Raw genomic sequence first — 15,295 nt, forward strand, 5'->3', positions numbered from 1 at the left:
GTAGATCTGGCAGAGGTACGTGTTCTGGGGCTGCGGGAGGAGAGCGCGGGGCAGCACCGGGACGCCTGCCACGGGGAGCTGCCAGCCGGAATTCCCGGGGCGCAGGTGGGTTGAGTCCCGGTGCCCGCGGCTCCCTGGGGAGGCGGGGGCAGGAGCAGGCGGACCCCTACCTTCTCGGGGAGCTGCCTGAAACAGGCGACGCCGAGGGACAGGACGGAGCGGCTCCGGGCCGCGCTGCAGACGGCCTTGTACCGCTCCTCGATGCACCTGGGCGGCAGGAGAGCGGCAGCTGACGGCCCTGCCCAGGCCCGTCCCACCGGCCGCCCCGGCAGAGCCAAGCCCGCGGCGGGAAGGGGCCGGGCAACCGGTACCGGAGGGACGCGCCCCTCGGAGCCCCCCGGCCGGCGAGCCCGGCTGAGCGACCCCCAGCACCCACACACCCCCAGGGCACTCACGGGCTCAGCAGCGACTTCCTGGCGCCGAGGCCGCTCAGCTCCTGCGGGGAGACACCCGTCAGCCGCCCGGCCGTGCCGCCGCTCCCCGCCCCCGCCCGCCCCCCGCCTCACCGTGTCTACGGCGACGAAGGTGGCGGTGCGCAGCGCCAGCACCATGGAGGGCCACAGCTCCGTGAAGTTGTCGCTCTGCACGTCCACCACCGGCACCCGCCACCGCGCCATGGCCGCGCCCGCCCCGCCGCGGTTGCCCACCGCCTGCCCGCTCCCGCCCATCGCCCCGCGCCGCCGGCCCGCACGGCGCCTCCGCCTCTTCCCGCCGCCAGCGGGTGCTGCTCTCCCTCTCCGAAACGCCTCGTCAGCCCAAATTTCCTTCCTAAGGAAACGGGCGTTTAGCTCAGGCAGCCCCGCGGGGTCCTTCCGTGCGGCCGCTGGGGCCGCCGGGAGAAGGGGCGGGGTCGTTTCCTCCCCCCGAGCGCTAATTGGCTCCGGTGCGCAGGGAGGTCACGCCCCCTCCTCCGGGAGGCGCGAGGGCGCGAGCCCGCCCCCTCCGCGCCCCGTTTCGATTGGCTCACGCGAGAAGGTGGGCGGGGCCGCCCGCTCTGATTTGTCCCTCCGCGTGGGCGGGGTCTGCGAGGGAAACGTTTTCCCGGGAAAGTCTCGTGTGGTGCCGTTCCTCGGGTCTTCCCGGGTCTCTCTGGATATGGGCCCGCTCCGGGCGGCCGCCGGGGGTCTCCGGCGCAGTGGCGGGAGGGCGGCTCCGCCAGCGGGACGGAGCCGGAAGGGCGCGTCGCTCCGCCGAGGTGCCCGGGGGTGGGGGGGAGCGCGGGGCGGCCTCCGGGGCGCGGGGCCGCCGGCCTGGGCAGTTACCGGCGCTCGCCCACCGGGCAGCGGCTCTGCCGGGCTCCCGCCTCTGGCCCCGCGGCCCTGCGCCGCCCCTCGCCGTGCGCTGATCTCGCGCTGCTCCCCGGCAGGGGCCCCCGCGCCGCCGCCTACCCGGCATCTCTTCAGCGACCCGGCGGAGATCGCGGCCCTGCGCGGGGACCTGCTGGGCTGGTACGACCGGTGCAAGCGGGACCTGCCCTGGCGGACGCTGGTGAGGGGGGCGGGGGCGCCAGCGGGAGCCGGGTCCCCCGCCGTGAGGGAGCGGTGCTGAGGTTGCACGGTGCCTTTCCCTGTGCCGTGTATCCCTGCCTGCGTGGGAGCGGGTGCTGGGAACGGGACCGTGCTGCTCCCCGCTCGTCCTGGCGGTTCCCTGGGCGCGGTCTGTGGCCAGTCTCCGGGTGTGAAGAGTGAAGAAGGGCGCGGGGTGAAGCCGCGCTGCTCCAACCCAGCCCCCGCCCCGGAGCGCGTTTCTCCGGCAGACTTAGCCCGGTGGCCCTTGAAGCCTGTTCTGTTCCCCCCCCCCGTGGTACCCGCTGTGCGGACCGGGTGTGCCACGTCCCTGCCAGGCGCTTCCATTAGAGCCCCCCACTCTGCACTCAGCCTGGCGACAGGCGACTGGATGGGGACAGAGATGCTGGGGGTGGGCGTCAGCTTTGCAGCAGCATCCATCTGAATGGCGCTGGGAAGCGTGTGGCCCTTCTGGGGGATTGGCATCTGTAGCCGCTTCCCATGCGAAGGGGCTCAGGTCTGCGACAGCTGCTCCGGTGGGATTTTGACCCTCTAAGGTCCACTCTCACTGTGGGATGCTTCACTAGGGAGAAGGTGCTTGGGCTGTTGGTTAAGCTGAGCTCAGAACTTCGGAGCGCTTGGGGGAAGTGGTTTCTTGCGGATTCCACGCAGTGTTCAAAACACACCATAAGCAATTTTATTTTATATGCGGGTTCTCTCTGCGGTGGGATCCTGTGTCACCTTGTTCCCTCATGCTCCATCTCCTTCCCCTTCAGGCAGCAACTGAGCTGGATACTGACAGACGGGCGTACGCGGGTGAGGAGCTGGGGCTGCACCTTGGTGTGCGTGGGGTGCCCAGCTGGGTGTCACCCCCCGGCACGGGTGGGGAACACAGCCTTGTGAGGAAACGTGGCTTCAGTTGCCATCCTTGGAAAAGGTGGCGTGGAGTGGCCCCAGGAGCCACTGCCCCCTTTGCAAGGCGCTGGGAAGTTGGAGAGCCCACTTGGGGCCTGAGGGAGCTCCTGTGGGGTGTGGGGAAGGTGAGGGGTGGGAAGGGGACCTGTGGGTTGGACACCAGTGCAGTGCATGGAGCCGGTGCTAAGGTGGCCATGGCATGTGGTGGTGGTACTTCTGCCCTGATCCCTGCCTTGCTCCCCGCAGTGTGGGTATCGGAGGTCATGCTCCAGCAGACCCAGGTGGCTACAGTGATTGACTACTACAACCGCTGGATGCAGGTGACTGTTCCTGACAGTGCCCTGTGCTCGTGTCCCCTTTTGGCAGCCTTGCCGGCTGCCTGTGGCAGATGGCCAGACACAGAGCACAGTTCTGTTTGCCCCTGACTTGTCCCCTTCCCTCCGCACCGCAGAAGTGGCCGACGCTGCAGGCTCTGGCGCAGGCGTCCCTGGAGGTGAGCATTGCTGGGATCGGGTGCTCCCCCTGCCCTCGTGGCTCTTCGTCTGACCCTGCACCATGTCTCTTGGAGCAGGAGGTGAACGAGCTGTGGGCTGGACTTGGCTACTACTCAAGAGGGAAGCGTCTGCAGGAGGCAGCAAAGAAGGTGCCCTGGTGCTGGGGTGTGTGGGGGCATTTCCAAAGCCCCCTGCGGCCCGTGGGTTGGTGCTGGCTCACCTCCACCCTGCCTCACTGGGGCTGTGCGCTGCTGGCACAAAGCTATAGAGACTGCGATCTTACCTTGCTGTGGGTAAAATGGGTTGCAGACATGCACCCTGGCTTCTCCCTTGACCTCGGCCCCCCTCTCTGCCAGGTGGTGTCCGAGCTGGCTGGCCAGATGCCCAGGACAGCTGAGGACCTGCAGAAGCTACTGCCAGGAGTGGGCCGATACACAGCAGGAGCCATCGCGTCCATCTCGTACAGGCAGGTGAGAGCTGGGCATCAGCGGATGTGTCTCCTCTCCCTGCCACCCAGCCCCGCTCCCAGCAGATCCTGCTGCTGGTTCTCAAGCCAGAGGCTCCCCAGGGCTGTGCTTGGCTCCGGCTCCCCTGCTTGGCAGTGAATCTTGTCCACCAGCCAGCTTGGCCTGTGGGTCAGCCCTGTGTGTCCCCTCTCTGTCCTGGGAGCACCCCAGCTCCTCGCCTTGCTGGGAGCGTGGGTGCCTCCCAGCACAGTAACCCCAGCTCCTCGTCCCAGGCTACCGGCGTTGTGGATGGGAACGTGATCCGGGTCCTGTGCCGCCTCCGGTGCATCGGTGCTGACTCCAGCAGCCCGGCCGTCATCGACCAGCTCTGGTAAGGGGAGCGCTCCATCCCCACTCCACGCTGTGGCGATTGTGGCTTTTTGTGTTGGTGGCCGAGGGCAGGATCACTCGGGAGCCTTTGGGAGCTGAGCCTGTGAAGGGGGAGAGGCGTGGGGTGCGGGAGCTCTGGGGAAGCCGGTGCTGCTGGGAGTGGTGGAGAAAGAAGCAGGGTTGCCTGTGCCTACCTAGGAGCATCCCCCCTCACAGGCAGGAGGCAGGCAAAGGTCCTGGGGCCCTCTCCCCACAGAGTCCTGTGCCGCTCACTGCTGTTTCTCCCAGGGACATGGCCAATGCCCTGGTAGACAGGAGCCGCCCGGGGGATTTTAACCAAGCCCTGATGGAGCTGGGGGCAACTGTGTGTGTGCCCAAGGCCCCGCTGTGCGGGGAGTGTCCTGTGAAGCAGCACTGCCGAGCACGGCGCAGGGTAAGTATGATCCCAAAATCTGGCCCTGAGGGGTTGCCATGTGTGAGGACAAGGTGGGCTGGTGGATGAGCCTGTCCTCATGCCCGTAGCTCCCTTGCAGGTGGAGAAGGAGCTGGCCTTCACTTCTCAGCAGCTGTTTGGAAAACCCACCCCAGTGCCTGATGTTGAGGACTGTGGTTAGTGCGCAGGGAGAACCTTGTTGTAGCTCTGGGTCTGGCCCCTGTGGCATCTGTTACATCTGTGTTTGCAGGTGTTGGGGGCTGTCCCCTGTGCCCCCCAGCCACGGAACCATGGGACAGCAGCCTGGGGGTGACCAACTTCCCCCGGAAAGCAGCAAAGAAGCAGCCACGGGTGGCACGAACCGCCTCATGTGTGCTGGAGCGGAGGGGCTGCCACGGGGCCCCGGAGTACCTCATTGTGCAAAGACCCAGCTCAGGTAGTGGGGCTGGGCAGCAGCGGGGGGGAAGGCATCGCATGGCCCCTTCCCACCTGTACGAGGGACAGAGCAGCCTGGAAGAGGGATGCCCTAGCAATGCACTTACTGCTGGGGCGGGGAAAAGAGCTCCCTTGGGCTCGGTGTTTCCAGATGCACCCCTTGCCAGCTCACATCCCTGTCGTGCCCCCTTCCCAGGTCTCCTGGCCGGGCTCTGGGAGTTCCCAAGTCTCCCGCTGGCTCAGGGTCTGCAGGAGGAGGAGGAGAGGCAGGCGCTGGCAGATCACCTCCAGGCCTGGATGGGGCAGCCCGTGGTGGCCAAAGGCCTGCAGTTCATTGGAGAGGTGAGCCTGGAGCCAGAGGGATGCAGTGTGAGCCCTCTGCTCAGCTGTGGGGGGAAGAGGGTCCCCCTTCTCTGCTGTTGCCCTGCCCCAGTCCTCAGAGCCCTGGCAGGCTCCGTGCGTTTGTGGGGCAGCTGAGCCATGCCTCCCCTGCCGCCTGCGAGCTGCTGTTTTCATATGTCTTTCCATCCCCTCACAGGTGGTCCATATCTTCTCTCACATCCACCAGACGTATGTGGTCTACTCCTTGCCCCTGGATGGGGATGTGACCCTGGACCCTGCCTCGTCCTCGTCCCGCTGGGTGACAGAGGAGGAGTTTTATGCCTCTGCTGTGTCCACAGCCATGAAGAAGGTACTGGGATCACCTGAACCTTTCCTTCCTTAGTCTTCTTGGTTTCCTGGGAGAGCTTCTGGCATCCCCTCCCCAACCTCTGTGGGCTCTCCCAGCTCCAGCACCCAGCTGCTTTTCAGTTCCGGGCTCTCTTGTGCTTCCTTCAGGTGCTGAAAGCATGTGAGAAGCAGCACAGGAAGGAGAGCAGCCCTGGCAAGGTGAGCATCGCTGGAGGGTGCGCGGGACCCCGGGAGCTGCTCCCTGTGGCTGTGGGCCAGCCTCTGGTGTGTGGTGCTGGAGCCCCCCTGGGGTTTGGGGTCAGGCTGAGGAGCATCCCCACCTTGCAGCAGGGCAATGTCTGGGGGATTTGCCTAGCTGGGATTGCCCCTGGGTGTCCCCAGTACTAGGGGCCCTTTGCCCCAGAGAGGATCCCTGGAGGCTGTGGGGGGGCCCTGGGGTTTGGTTTAGCCCTGCTGCGTGTCTCCTGCAGGGCTCCAAACGGAAGCGGGGGGCAAAAACGCAGGGAGCAAGCAGCAGCGGTGGTGGGACGCAGCTCTCCCTCTACACCTTCCTCCGGGTACCGACTGCCCCATGATGGCACCTTCCACATACAGGGCTCTGGTGGTCTCGTGCTGTGGTGAGTCCTGCCTTGTGTGGGCATTGTGTCCCCCTTACTGCTGCGAGCCCAGTACACAGCCCTGGACTGGTCTCCCACTCCTTGCAGAGTCCAGTGGCTCCCCTGTGGGAGTTGCGCCTTGATGTGGCCCTGGATGTGACCTGGAGCCAGGCTTGACCTCCTGGCCTGGCTGGAGCTCTCCTGGGCTTATTCAGCCCTGTACAGGCACTGCTGGCACCGCGGGCTCACCGCAGCAGGGGTTTCTCTCCAGCAGCTGCAAGGCTGTGGCCACATTGTTCCCGCAGCCCCGTCTGCCAGACAGTAATTGTGGATGCTGCTGTACCCTTCCTGGCCTCCCATAGTCCTTTTTATACCCTCGTTTTTTACTGAACTTGAGCTACAGGCTTTGTAATAATAAATCTTAAAAAGTGTGTGTGGTTTTTGAAGTCGCTTTGTGCCACTGTTGCGCTGTGCTGAGCTGGGGGTGTTGGGCAGCATGCGGTCAAATGTAGAGATCCTGCCCGTCATCCTTGCGTCTGGGCTGGGGGCAGCAGGACAGGAGCTGCTTGGCTGAGCACTAACTGGTGACCCCAAACAACGCCCAGTAGGGCACACAGAGCCCCTCTCCTCCGAGAGGAGGCATCAGCCCCCAGGGGCTGCACAGCTTCCACCCACAGGCTGCTCCTCTGGGGCCAAGCAACACCCCCCCACCCCCGCCCCGGGCTTTTTATATAGGGTTTTCTTCCCCCCCCTTTTACTTTCTCTGTCAGGCTGTTCCTCGCTGTGTTCACGCTGTGGCTTTCCCTGTGCTGCACAGTAGCAGCCTTGCAAAGGCAGAAGCCGAGGGGCTGGGTTGGGGGTGTGGGGAGGGGGCAAGTGCCCTCAGTTTAGGGGCTGCAGGACTGGGGCCAGCCTGCCTTGAGGGGCAGAAAGGGCCCTTTCCTCCCTGCCTGGCACTTGGCACATCTTAAATGGGAGGAGAAGAAGAGAAGAGGAAAAAGCAGGGTTTGCAAGTTAATTCTTTAATTGAGAGGAGCAAGAGGCCGTCAGTTGCCCTGCACAGGGTCTGGCCGTGTTCTGGGTCGTAACTCTTGACAGCTGGCCATGTCCAGGGCCCCTGCATTAACCACTCCCCTCTGGCAGCCCCTCATCCCCCAACAACTGGGGCTGGTGGCGTGCCAGCAGTGTTCCTGGCTATGCTGCAGGCACAAGTCTCATTAAATTAAGACGAAATTAAGGCAGAAAGCTCTTAACTGGAGGTTGAATAAATAACTGGGAACCTAGGGAGGGGGAGAAATCGCTCTCCATCCTGAGGGATGCTCAGAGCCCTGCTGGACTTGGCCCTGAGCAACTTGTTCCCACGCTGAGTTGGCTCTGGGTTGACCTGGAGACCTCCCTTCGTCCCTGCCCACCTGGGCCATGCTGCAGGCACCTACTGGTATCTCTACAGCAGCGTACCACCCCAGAGTTGGACCGAAGAGGATGGGGAGCTGAGGGACGATTGCAGTGTTGCCACTACTGCTGCTGGTCCATATAGACCTGCACAGCTTTCCACAGTGCCCGTATATTGCCTTCCCCAAAGCCTGGGGCTCCCCGCCGGTCAATGAGCTCCAGGAAGAAGGTCTCCTCAGAGAAGATGGGATGGGTGAAGATCTGCATCAAATACTCCTGGGAAGGGCTCTCTGTGGCATCGGTGCCCGTCTGGCCCTTGTCCCTGCGTGCTGTGGTGTCCAGCAGGATGCCGAGCTCTGCCAGTGTGCATGGGTCCTGCCCAGCCCCCTGGATCTCCTCCACTTTGCCCCCCTGGCTGTAATAGCTGGTGGGGGGTGTGAAGAACCGCGCACCCCGCTGCTGCAAAGCCCTGGTCGTGGCGATAATATCAGTGGTGCGGAGGCCGACATGCTGGATCCCAGCCCCGCCGTGCTGCTCTAGGAAGGTGTCGACTTGGTTGGTGCCATCCTCGGAGAGGGACTCGGCGAGGACAAGCTTGCAGCCGTGTGCTGAGGCACCCTGGGCGCTCTGCAGCGCCAGGAGCAGCATGCCCATGCCCTGCCCCCCGAGCACATACCCCTCCGCCGGCCTCTCCTGTGGGTTCAGCAAGAAGCGGCGGAAGCCAAAGCAGTGCCGGTACCAGTCCAGGGCCGCCCGTGCGCCGCCCCGCGGGCAGACGTACGTGATGTGGTCAAAGTGGGTGATCTCAATCCCGTCCCTCGTGGCCAAGGGGGCTCCTTGGATGGGCTGGAAGCCAGGCAGGAAGGGTCCCTGGTAGCGGGATCGGTCCAGAAGGGTATGGCTGACATTGCCCACGATGGAGCTGACCACCCCGTAGGTGACAGAGCCGCTGTCATCCCTTAGCTCCGTGGGGGGCACCGGCAGGGAGCATCCCCAGCTTTGCAGCTGCTTGCAGAGCCCTGGCACGTCGTCCACCTCGAAGCAGACGTTGGAGGCCGTGCCCAAGGTGGGCCGGGGGTCCACATCGTAGAGGAAATCATGGGAGGAGGCGCCGGCAGGCCCCGGTGCCAAGCGCTCATTGACGAGGAAGACGGCAGATCCCCGTCGCAAGGCCAGCTGCCGGACCCGCGCTGTCTCCCGCAGGGCCACCGGCTGGAAGCAAAAGGTGTTCCACAAGTCCTGGGTCCAGCCCCGCCTGTAGGGCACGTGGAGGGAGATGAAGCAGGGGCGGCTCAGCAAGGCTGCCATGGCTGGGCAGGCTGCGGGGAGGACGCAGGGGGTCAGGGAGGCCATGCTGGCCGTGGGAAGGAGCCGTTCCCCCACCTTGCACGGAGCACAAGTGTGTTTCCAGGTGTAGACGCACCCCCGTGTCCGTTCACACCCCTTAAACGCGTGCGTTCTAAATGAAGGGGTCTCACAGGGCAGCATGCTCCGTGCAAGGGCACCCACCAGCCACCCAAGGATGCTGAGCTGTCCCACCACCCCCTCGCTACGCTGGCCTGCCCCATGCCCGCGCTGGGGGGCACGGGGGAAAAGCCCTCAGCTGGGGCTGCAGCCCAGCGGGTCCCCTCTGAGCAGCAGGATGGGGACAAGGGTTGTGGCGGGGCGGGAACGTCCTGTACCTGCAACCAGGAACATGGAGGTTGGACTGGTAAACATGGAGCAACACACCGGTCACTACGGCTAAAAGGCTCCTGTGCTGCCCCAGCGCTCGTCAGGGGTGTCCCACAAATGGCGGGGGGTGCGGGGGGGTCACAACCTTGTACCAAGGGTGGTGTGCAGCTACCAGGCCCCCCGCTGGGGGCAGTGACCTTGCCCTGGGGCCGCAGAGGGTGAATTCGAGGGGGGGAGGACGACACTGCGGGAAAAGTGACCCCCCTCACCCCCAACACCCCCTACACCGAAGGGGGCAGAAGATCTGCCCAGAAGCCCACCCGGCATCACCTCTCAACATCCCACCCAGGCTTCCCGCCCCTCCCCCCCGCCGTGCATGCACCGGCCGCTCTGGCCAGACCACACAGCGGTGCACTGGGGGGACAGGGGGCACCCCCCCCCCCCCGGCTTCAGTGCTCCCTCCCGCTCCCCCCCCCTCCCCGCAATGGCCGTTCGCTGAGCGCTGCCCCCGGGGCGCTGCGGCTCGGGCCCGGCGGTGGGACCCCCCCCCCCCTCCCCGCCCCCCCAGCCGGGGAGCGGGCCCCGCGCGCAGCCTTCCCCGCTGAGCACGTGCCCGGGGCCGGCGCTCCCCCCCGCCCCCCCCGCCGCGCCCCCCGCCCCCCCCCGCGGGCCTGCAGGGCCCCGGCTGCCCCGGGCCGCGGCTCACCGGGGTCAGGGCTGCGGGCGAAGGGGATGCCGGGGCAGGGGCCGGCCCCCGAGGCGGTGCACTTCGCTCCTCCCCGGGCGGAGGGAGCGATAGCGGGAGGCTGCGGAGCGCCCTGCCCGGCCGTGGGGCAGCCGCCCCGGCGGGGGATCGGTGTGTGCCCCGGGCACGGACGGGGCCTGGGCCCGTGCCGGGCGCTGCGGGCCCCGCGAGCTGCGGCGGCGCCGGAGGAGCCGGGCTGCGGCTGCCGGCGTGGGGACGGGCACAGGGGGGTGGCGAACTGGTGCCCGGGGAGCGGGGCTGGGATGGCTGGCGGCGGCGAGCCCGCAGCCCGGCAGGGCAGGGCAGGCGTGCAGCGGGGTACGCGGCCCTGCTCGGTGCAGGGAGCCCGGCGGGGACCTGGGGGGAGCATCTTGCGGACGGGGGGGTGACAGCTCTGCGGAGGGTCCCGCCTCGGTCGAGGGGTGGATCGGCTCCAGGCTGACCCCACGCAGCTGCGCCAGCTCACCCATCCCCACCCGTGGCCCTATGTCCTTGCTGACATCCCTGAGCCCCTCCAGCCCCCCCGCAGCGAGCCCCTCTCTCCCTGCTGCTTGTGGCTGATGGACATCTCCCCCCCCCCCCCCCCATGTCTGGGACTGTCGCTGCCCCCGTTGTGTCCGTATCTGCTGCCCTTCCCTGCCTTATCATGTTTTTGTACAGAGCCCAGCTACGATAAACTGCTCAAATATTTGCGGAGATGTCCGTGTGTGGCCAGAGCGGTGAGCTCCTCTGGTTCGGCGGGGGGGCGGAATCCACCGGCGCTGTGATTTCCCAAGGGATGTGATTTCCCAAGGGAGCAACGGCTCCCCGCACCGCCGCAGCCCCCCCCGGCGTGGGGCCAGGCAGGAGGCGTGAGACCGGCTGCTGGGGGCTTGCTGGGGGGCCAAGCACGGCCGGGGGTGACTGTGACGCTGTGCAGCAGGGTGGCGAGGCCTTCGGGGTGGCACCCCGCGGGGCAGGGAGCTCCAGCACCCCAGGGGTGTGGGGCAGGCACCCATCTTTTTGGCGGCGGGGTGGCAGAGGCTGTGCTGGCAGCTCCCCTGGGACCTTGCGCACGGATGGCATTGTTCGATGTCACCCCGCGGTCCTGCAACCCTTTGGGGCAAGCAGTGCCCTTGGCAATCCCCCCAGCCCTCCTGTGCCCGCGGGGTGGTCTCGAGTGGCTGTGCCTGTGTTTTCCCGGCGGCACTGCCTGGCACCCTCTGCGCCAGCCCAGCACCAGGCACGGCTTTGTCCCAGCAAGGCTCGGGCTGGGCTGTGGCAGCAGGACCCCGAAGCTGCATGGCACCAAGGGGGACAGTGCCTGCCTTGTTGCTGTCCCCCAAGGCAGGCAGCGGTGGCTGGGGCACTGGTCCTGCTCCAGCCAAGGCTCTTCTCCTCCCTCCTGGGCGGGGAGAGTGGACGGGAGATAAAAGGGAGACCAGGGCCAGCTGGGCATCGCCGAGAGCTGCTGGGGCCAGGAGCGAGGTCTGGCTGGAGGACGGCAGTGAGAAGTGCGGTATTGAGGGCTCGTTCTCGCGGGGGAGAGGGCTGGGGATTGGGGGTGCATCCACCCTGACCAGACCCTGCAACCCCCTGCTCCCTCCCCATCTCCCCAAATCGTGCCCCCAGCCCCATGTCCTCCCACTGCCCATTAAACATACTGGATGCTGGAGGGATGGGGTATATCTTGGGGTGGGCAGGGTTAGGGGACTGTGAGAGGAAGGGGCTTTGGGCAGACACTGGGGGCAGGGGGTTTAAAGGCTCTGTGCACTCCCAGAGTATCAAGGACTCTCAAGGTCACCTGAAGGTGAAACCATCTCTGTCCCAGAGACTCGCTGCTGGTGCCTGGAGATGATGGGGGTTGCATCCCTGTCTGCCTCTGGGGCAAAGGCAGACCTCCGGCTGGGGCTGGGTTTGGGTTTTGGGGTCAGGGAGGTGGAGAAGGCGGGGCAGGACCTTCATCCCTTGAGCTGTGGAGCAGGTGCCTCGGTGCTGGGGGACACATGGGCAGCCGGCTCTGGCAGCAGGTGCCCACAAAGGCCAGCGGTGAGGGTGCTGTGCTTGTTGGGAGTCGGGCACTCCAATCCCCTCACCTCATCCCCCTTTCCTTGCTCGCCCAGCTGGGGGGGCCCGGCTCCTGGTGCTGTGCTGGGACCAGTATGAACCATCCACCAGTATTTGTCTGCCCCGGAGGGGGGTGCGGGGAGGCGGTTGGGGTGGGTTGGGAGGACCCCATCAGGCCGAGTCCTGGGGCAGAGGGGAGACACACCCCCCTTTCCCCCCTGCCAGGGCCGGGGGTCCGGGATGGCGCTGCTGGTGCTGGCCCTGGCCGCCTGGCTGGGGCTGGCCTCAGCCTCCGAGGGGGAAACCAACAGCAGCCGGCTCTGCCAGGAGGCACCGGCATGGAGCATCAACGGCTCGAGCCCCATGGCAGGGGTGGCGGGGCGGGTGACGGTGGTGGCCCTGCTGAAGGCCAGCTGACACTTCTGCCTGCAGCAGGCCCACAGGTGAGCCCTCCTTTCCCTACCCCAAACCCAGCCCTGCCGTGCTGGGGGGCAGCATGGCAGGCCCCACCGCGGCACCTCCCTCCTGGCACCTCCTTCCCCGCAGACTCGGGGGCCTGCGAGAGAGGCTGGCCCGGCAGGGCACGGTCGATGTCCGCTACATGATCATCAACGAGAAGGCGCCGCTCTCCCACGCCATGTTCGGGGAGCTGGAGCGCCAGGCCCCCCCAGGCGTGCCCGTCTTCCAGCCAGAGCCGGAGGACCCCGATATCTGGCAGGTCCTGGGGGGTGACAAGGACGACTTCCTCATCTACGACCGGTAAGTGTTCCCCGTCTCGGCTGAGGCTTTCCTGGCAGGGTTACGGAGTGTTTGGTGGGCTTCCAAAAGCTTCCCCCGTGGACCCCAGACCCCCAGCCTCCAGCCGGGCCATGGCTTCCCCCCGCAGGTGCGGCCGCCTGGCTTTCCACATCCAGCTGCCCTACAGCTTCCTCCACTTCCCCTACGTGGAGTCGGCTATCCGCTTCACCCACAGCAAGGACTTCTGTGGCAACTGCTCCCTCTACCCCAACACCACCCAGCAGGTAAGGCGCAGGGGTGCTCGCTGGAGCCAGGCTCCCTTCTCTTCTCTGGTGTTTCACATCAGGAAAAACAACCTCACCTTCCCATCAGGGACAGGCTCTGCCTTGGCAGCTGCCCTCAGCCATGGTTGAGAGGGAAGGTGATGAAAGGTCTGGAATAAGGGCACTCGAATAGGTCAGAGCTTTCAGACTGAGAAAGAACTGACTAAAGGGGTCACAGCCCAGGTCTGGAAAAGCTAACTAGGGTCACTGGCTGTTCTGACCAGAAGTGGAAAGCTCAGAGCAAGGACATAGTTCCAGGCTCAGCAGGCAATTAGTCACTTCCCAGGAGAAAAATCCATCTAGAAATATTAAATGCCAGGTCCCTTTCATGGCCTAGGAATTCCCTGGACCACAGACAGCTTGAGCGGAGAGATGTAGGTACAGAGGCATGTGCTCTATGTGCTCCAGCCTCTCCTGTCCTCCCTGCACCCTGGGTCAGGGCTGGAGAGGCTTTGCTCTGACCCACGCAGCTTTCTGTACGACGGATGGTGGTTTGCTTTTGTCCCAGCTCACAGGCGTGCTCGCAGGCTCACTGCGGGGCTCCCTGTGCATTCACATACCGCACCAGCCCTTGTGTTACTTTTTTCAGGGTAACAGTACTCTGGAGGTCCCTGTAACCCTGAGCCCCCTTCCTGAACAAGAAGGGAAGAAGTCGGAGACCCTCATCCACCATCACAATCCCCTCCATCCTCACCACCACCATGAAGTTGGCAGCGAGAAAGCCACAGACCCGAGTGGGGACCATGAGCCTGCCCCCCATGCTCATCACCACCATGGGGACCATGGCCAGCCCTATCACGAGGGGAAGAAGCAGCAGAAGGAGGGAAATGAGCACTAAGCCAGGCTGGGCAGCCTCGCAGAACCCAGTTGTGTGCACACCACGCCAGCTCGCTTCCCAGGGGCATGAAAGGACCTCCTCTGGGCCGCTGGTCACCAGCAGCATTGGTATAACAACCCACTCCAGCACCCTCCGTGTGCGTCGTACTCCCACACTGTGGCCAGCAATGAAAATCCCCCTCAGACTCCCCGACGTGCTGCATTTTCAGCCCCAGGGCTCGGTTCTGAGCCTTTCTCTGCCACTGCCTGCCTTTCCGTGCTCAATGAAGCCCGCCGTGCAAACCGGAGTCCCCGGTCACTGCTGGCTGACACCGCACGGAGCAGCGGGGCAGGGGTGGAGGGGCCAGAACCGGGATGGGAGCAGCACTGTCCATCCTGGCACCCATGGGAGTCCTGGCTGGGGAGCGAGGGGGGGGGCAGTGTGCCCCGCAGGAGGTGATCCCCGGGGGTGGGGGCACTAGGAGCTGTGGGAGGTGGCAGCTCCCCATGGTCTAAACCCTGTACCCCCACAGCTGTCACATCCCGGCGACTTGCGCACGGGTACGTGCAGTGGTGATGGGTGGCCGCAAGGTGGTGGCCTTGTCCCCTCTTGGAGACCTGGGGGCTGTACCCAGCGCCTGCAGCCCTGGGAAGACAACAGGGGTGAGGATGCTGGGGTCCCTCCTGGGGGAGAAGCGAGATCGGAGGGCGATGCTATCCAGAGTACAAATAAAAGCCCTGCGAAGTGACCCCTGCTCAGCCTGGCCTCTGGTGCGCCCCTGCCCCAAGGAGGGTGGGAGGCTGCCCCCACACTGGGGTGGCGGTGGCGGGGACTGGGCTGGGTGCTGACCCCACGAAGCAGCAGCTGGCGGTGATTTGTGATCCCCTGTGCAGACACCTGGAGGCAAAGGGGTTGAAGACCGAAGAGACCCCATCTCTTCATACCTTCTGGTTACCTCCTGAACCCGGGGCTTGGTCCTCCCCGGGGCAGGGCATTACCCCTGTGCTGACAGGAGGGGGTTTGGCTTGGCACCTTCATCTCTGGCTTGTAGGTGTGATGTTGGGGTGCCTGCCCTGAGCTGCTGCTGCGGGGCCAAAAGTTCCCACACGCAGTCCAATGTCATCTTGGGCACCTTGTCCCCCATGCCCCGACCGGTCCCCGCTGCAAGCATCTCATGGGGCTCCCCAGCCCTCAAACAGTTGGGTGTTGTATCCCTGGCAGGCAGTCATGCCTGCCTGCACCCTGGGCCACCACCTGTCTCAGCCCCATAGCCCTTCGCTCCAGCTCTGTCCATCATCCCACACAGCCCCATTCAAATGCCTCCCTTGGACCCTCCACCTTATCTCCAGGCCCCACAGCCTGACTGGGAAGCAAAGAGATGGTTTTTCTGTTCAGCGTTATGTGGTGCCCTGTGTGGTGCGTGTCCTGCTGATGATGCTCTGGCTGACTTTCTGCCCCCCTCCACCCCGTCTGTGCGGGGGGGTGCTCTCCCAGCGACTGGGGCAAGAGCCAGGGTGAAGAGGAGCTGTTCCTCGTGGGGATGAGGGCAATGGGATCAGGTGGGTCTTTCTCACCAGCCCAGGGGAGCTAGCCAGG

At 65.4% G+C, this 15,295-nt stretch overlaps 3 protein-coding genes across 9 annotated transcripts; 2 read left to right on the top strand and 1 right to left on the bottom strand.

Annotated features, from left to right (window-relative positions):
- The first annotated feature begins 566 nt into the window (after nt 1-566).
- MUTYH (mutY DNA glycosylase) lies at nt 567-6,412 on the top strand. 5 transcript variants are annotated; one of them, XM_080406128.1, is made up of 15 exons: nt 567-1,548; nt 2,342-2,381; nt 2,727-2,800; nt 2,932-2,973; nt 3,052-3,123; nt 3,331-3,444; nt 3,714-3,811; nt 4,099-4,243; nt 4,344-4,419; nt 4,494-4,679; nt 4,875-5,020; nt 5,217-5,369; nt 5,516-5,566; nt 5,839-5,985; nt 6,073-6,412. In XM_080406128.1, exons 1-14 carry the CDS (start codon nt 610-612, stop codon nt 5,941-5,943), a joined length of 2,241 nt encoding a protein of 746 aa, XP_080262254.1. In that variant the 5' UTR covers nt 567-609; the 3' UTR covers nt 5,944-5,985; nt 6,073-6,412. The 5 variants fall into 5 exon arrangements, with proteins under 5 accessions (XP_080262254.1, XP_080262256.1, XP_080262253.1 ...); XM_080406130.1 differs by having other exon boundaries at nt 567-1,255; nt 1,427-1,548; nt 5,839-6,412; XM_080406131.1 differs by having other exon boundaries at nt 1,078-1,255; nt 1,427-1,508; nt 5,839-6,412.
- Nucleotides 6,413-6,835: 423 nt separating this feature from the next.
- On the bottom strand, nt 6,836-9,818 carry HPDL (4-hydroxyphenylpyruvate dioxygenase like). Its single transcript, XM_080406158.1, has 2 exons — nt 9,737-9,818; nt 6,836-8,675 (listed from the first exon to the last, which is right to left on the bottom strand). The coding sequence occupies exon 2, from the start codon at nt 8,662-8,664 to the stop codon at nt 7,480-7,482; it is 1,185 nt and encodes a 394-aa protein (XP_080262284.1). The 5' UTR covers nt 8,665-8,675; nt 9,737-9,818; the 3' UTR covers nt 6,836-7,479.
- Nucleotides 9,782-14,447, top strand: LOC308071166 (selenoprotein Pb-like). 3 transcript variants are annotated; one of them, XM_080406179.1, is made up of 5 exons: nt 9,782-9,886; nt 12,047-12,264; nt 12,368-12,580; nt 12,708-12,843; nt 13,472-14,447. In XM_080406179.1, the coding sequence occupies exons 2-5, from the start codon at nt 12,062-12,064 to the stop codon at nt 13,718-13,720; spliced, it is 801 nt and encodes a 266-aa protein (XP_080262305.1). In that variant the 5' UTR covers nt 9,782-9,886; nt 12,047-12,061; the 3' UTR covers nt 13,721-14,447. The 3 variants fall into 3 exon arrangements, with proteins under 3 accessions (XP_080262305.1, XP_080262303.1, XP_080262304.1); XM_080406177.1 differs by lacking the exon at nt 9,782-9,886 and adding an exon at nt 10,672-11,273; XM_080406178.1 differs by lacking the exon at nt 9,782-9,886 and adding an exon at nt 11,185-11,268.
- Nucleotides 14,448-15,295: the final 848 nt, after the last annotated feature.

This window comes from Falco punctatus, assembly GCF_963210335.1.
Source record: "Falco punctatus genome assembly, chromosome: 11".
Classification (NCBI taxonomy): Eukaryota; Metazoa; Chordata; class Aves; order Falconiformes; family Falconidae; genus Falco; species Falco punctatus.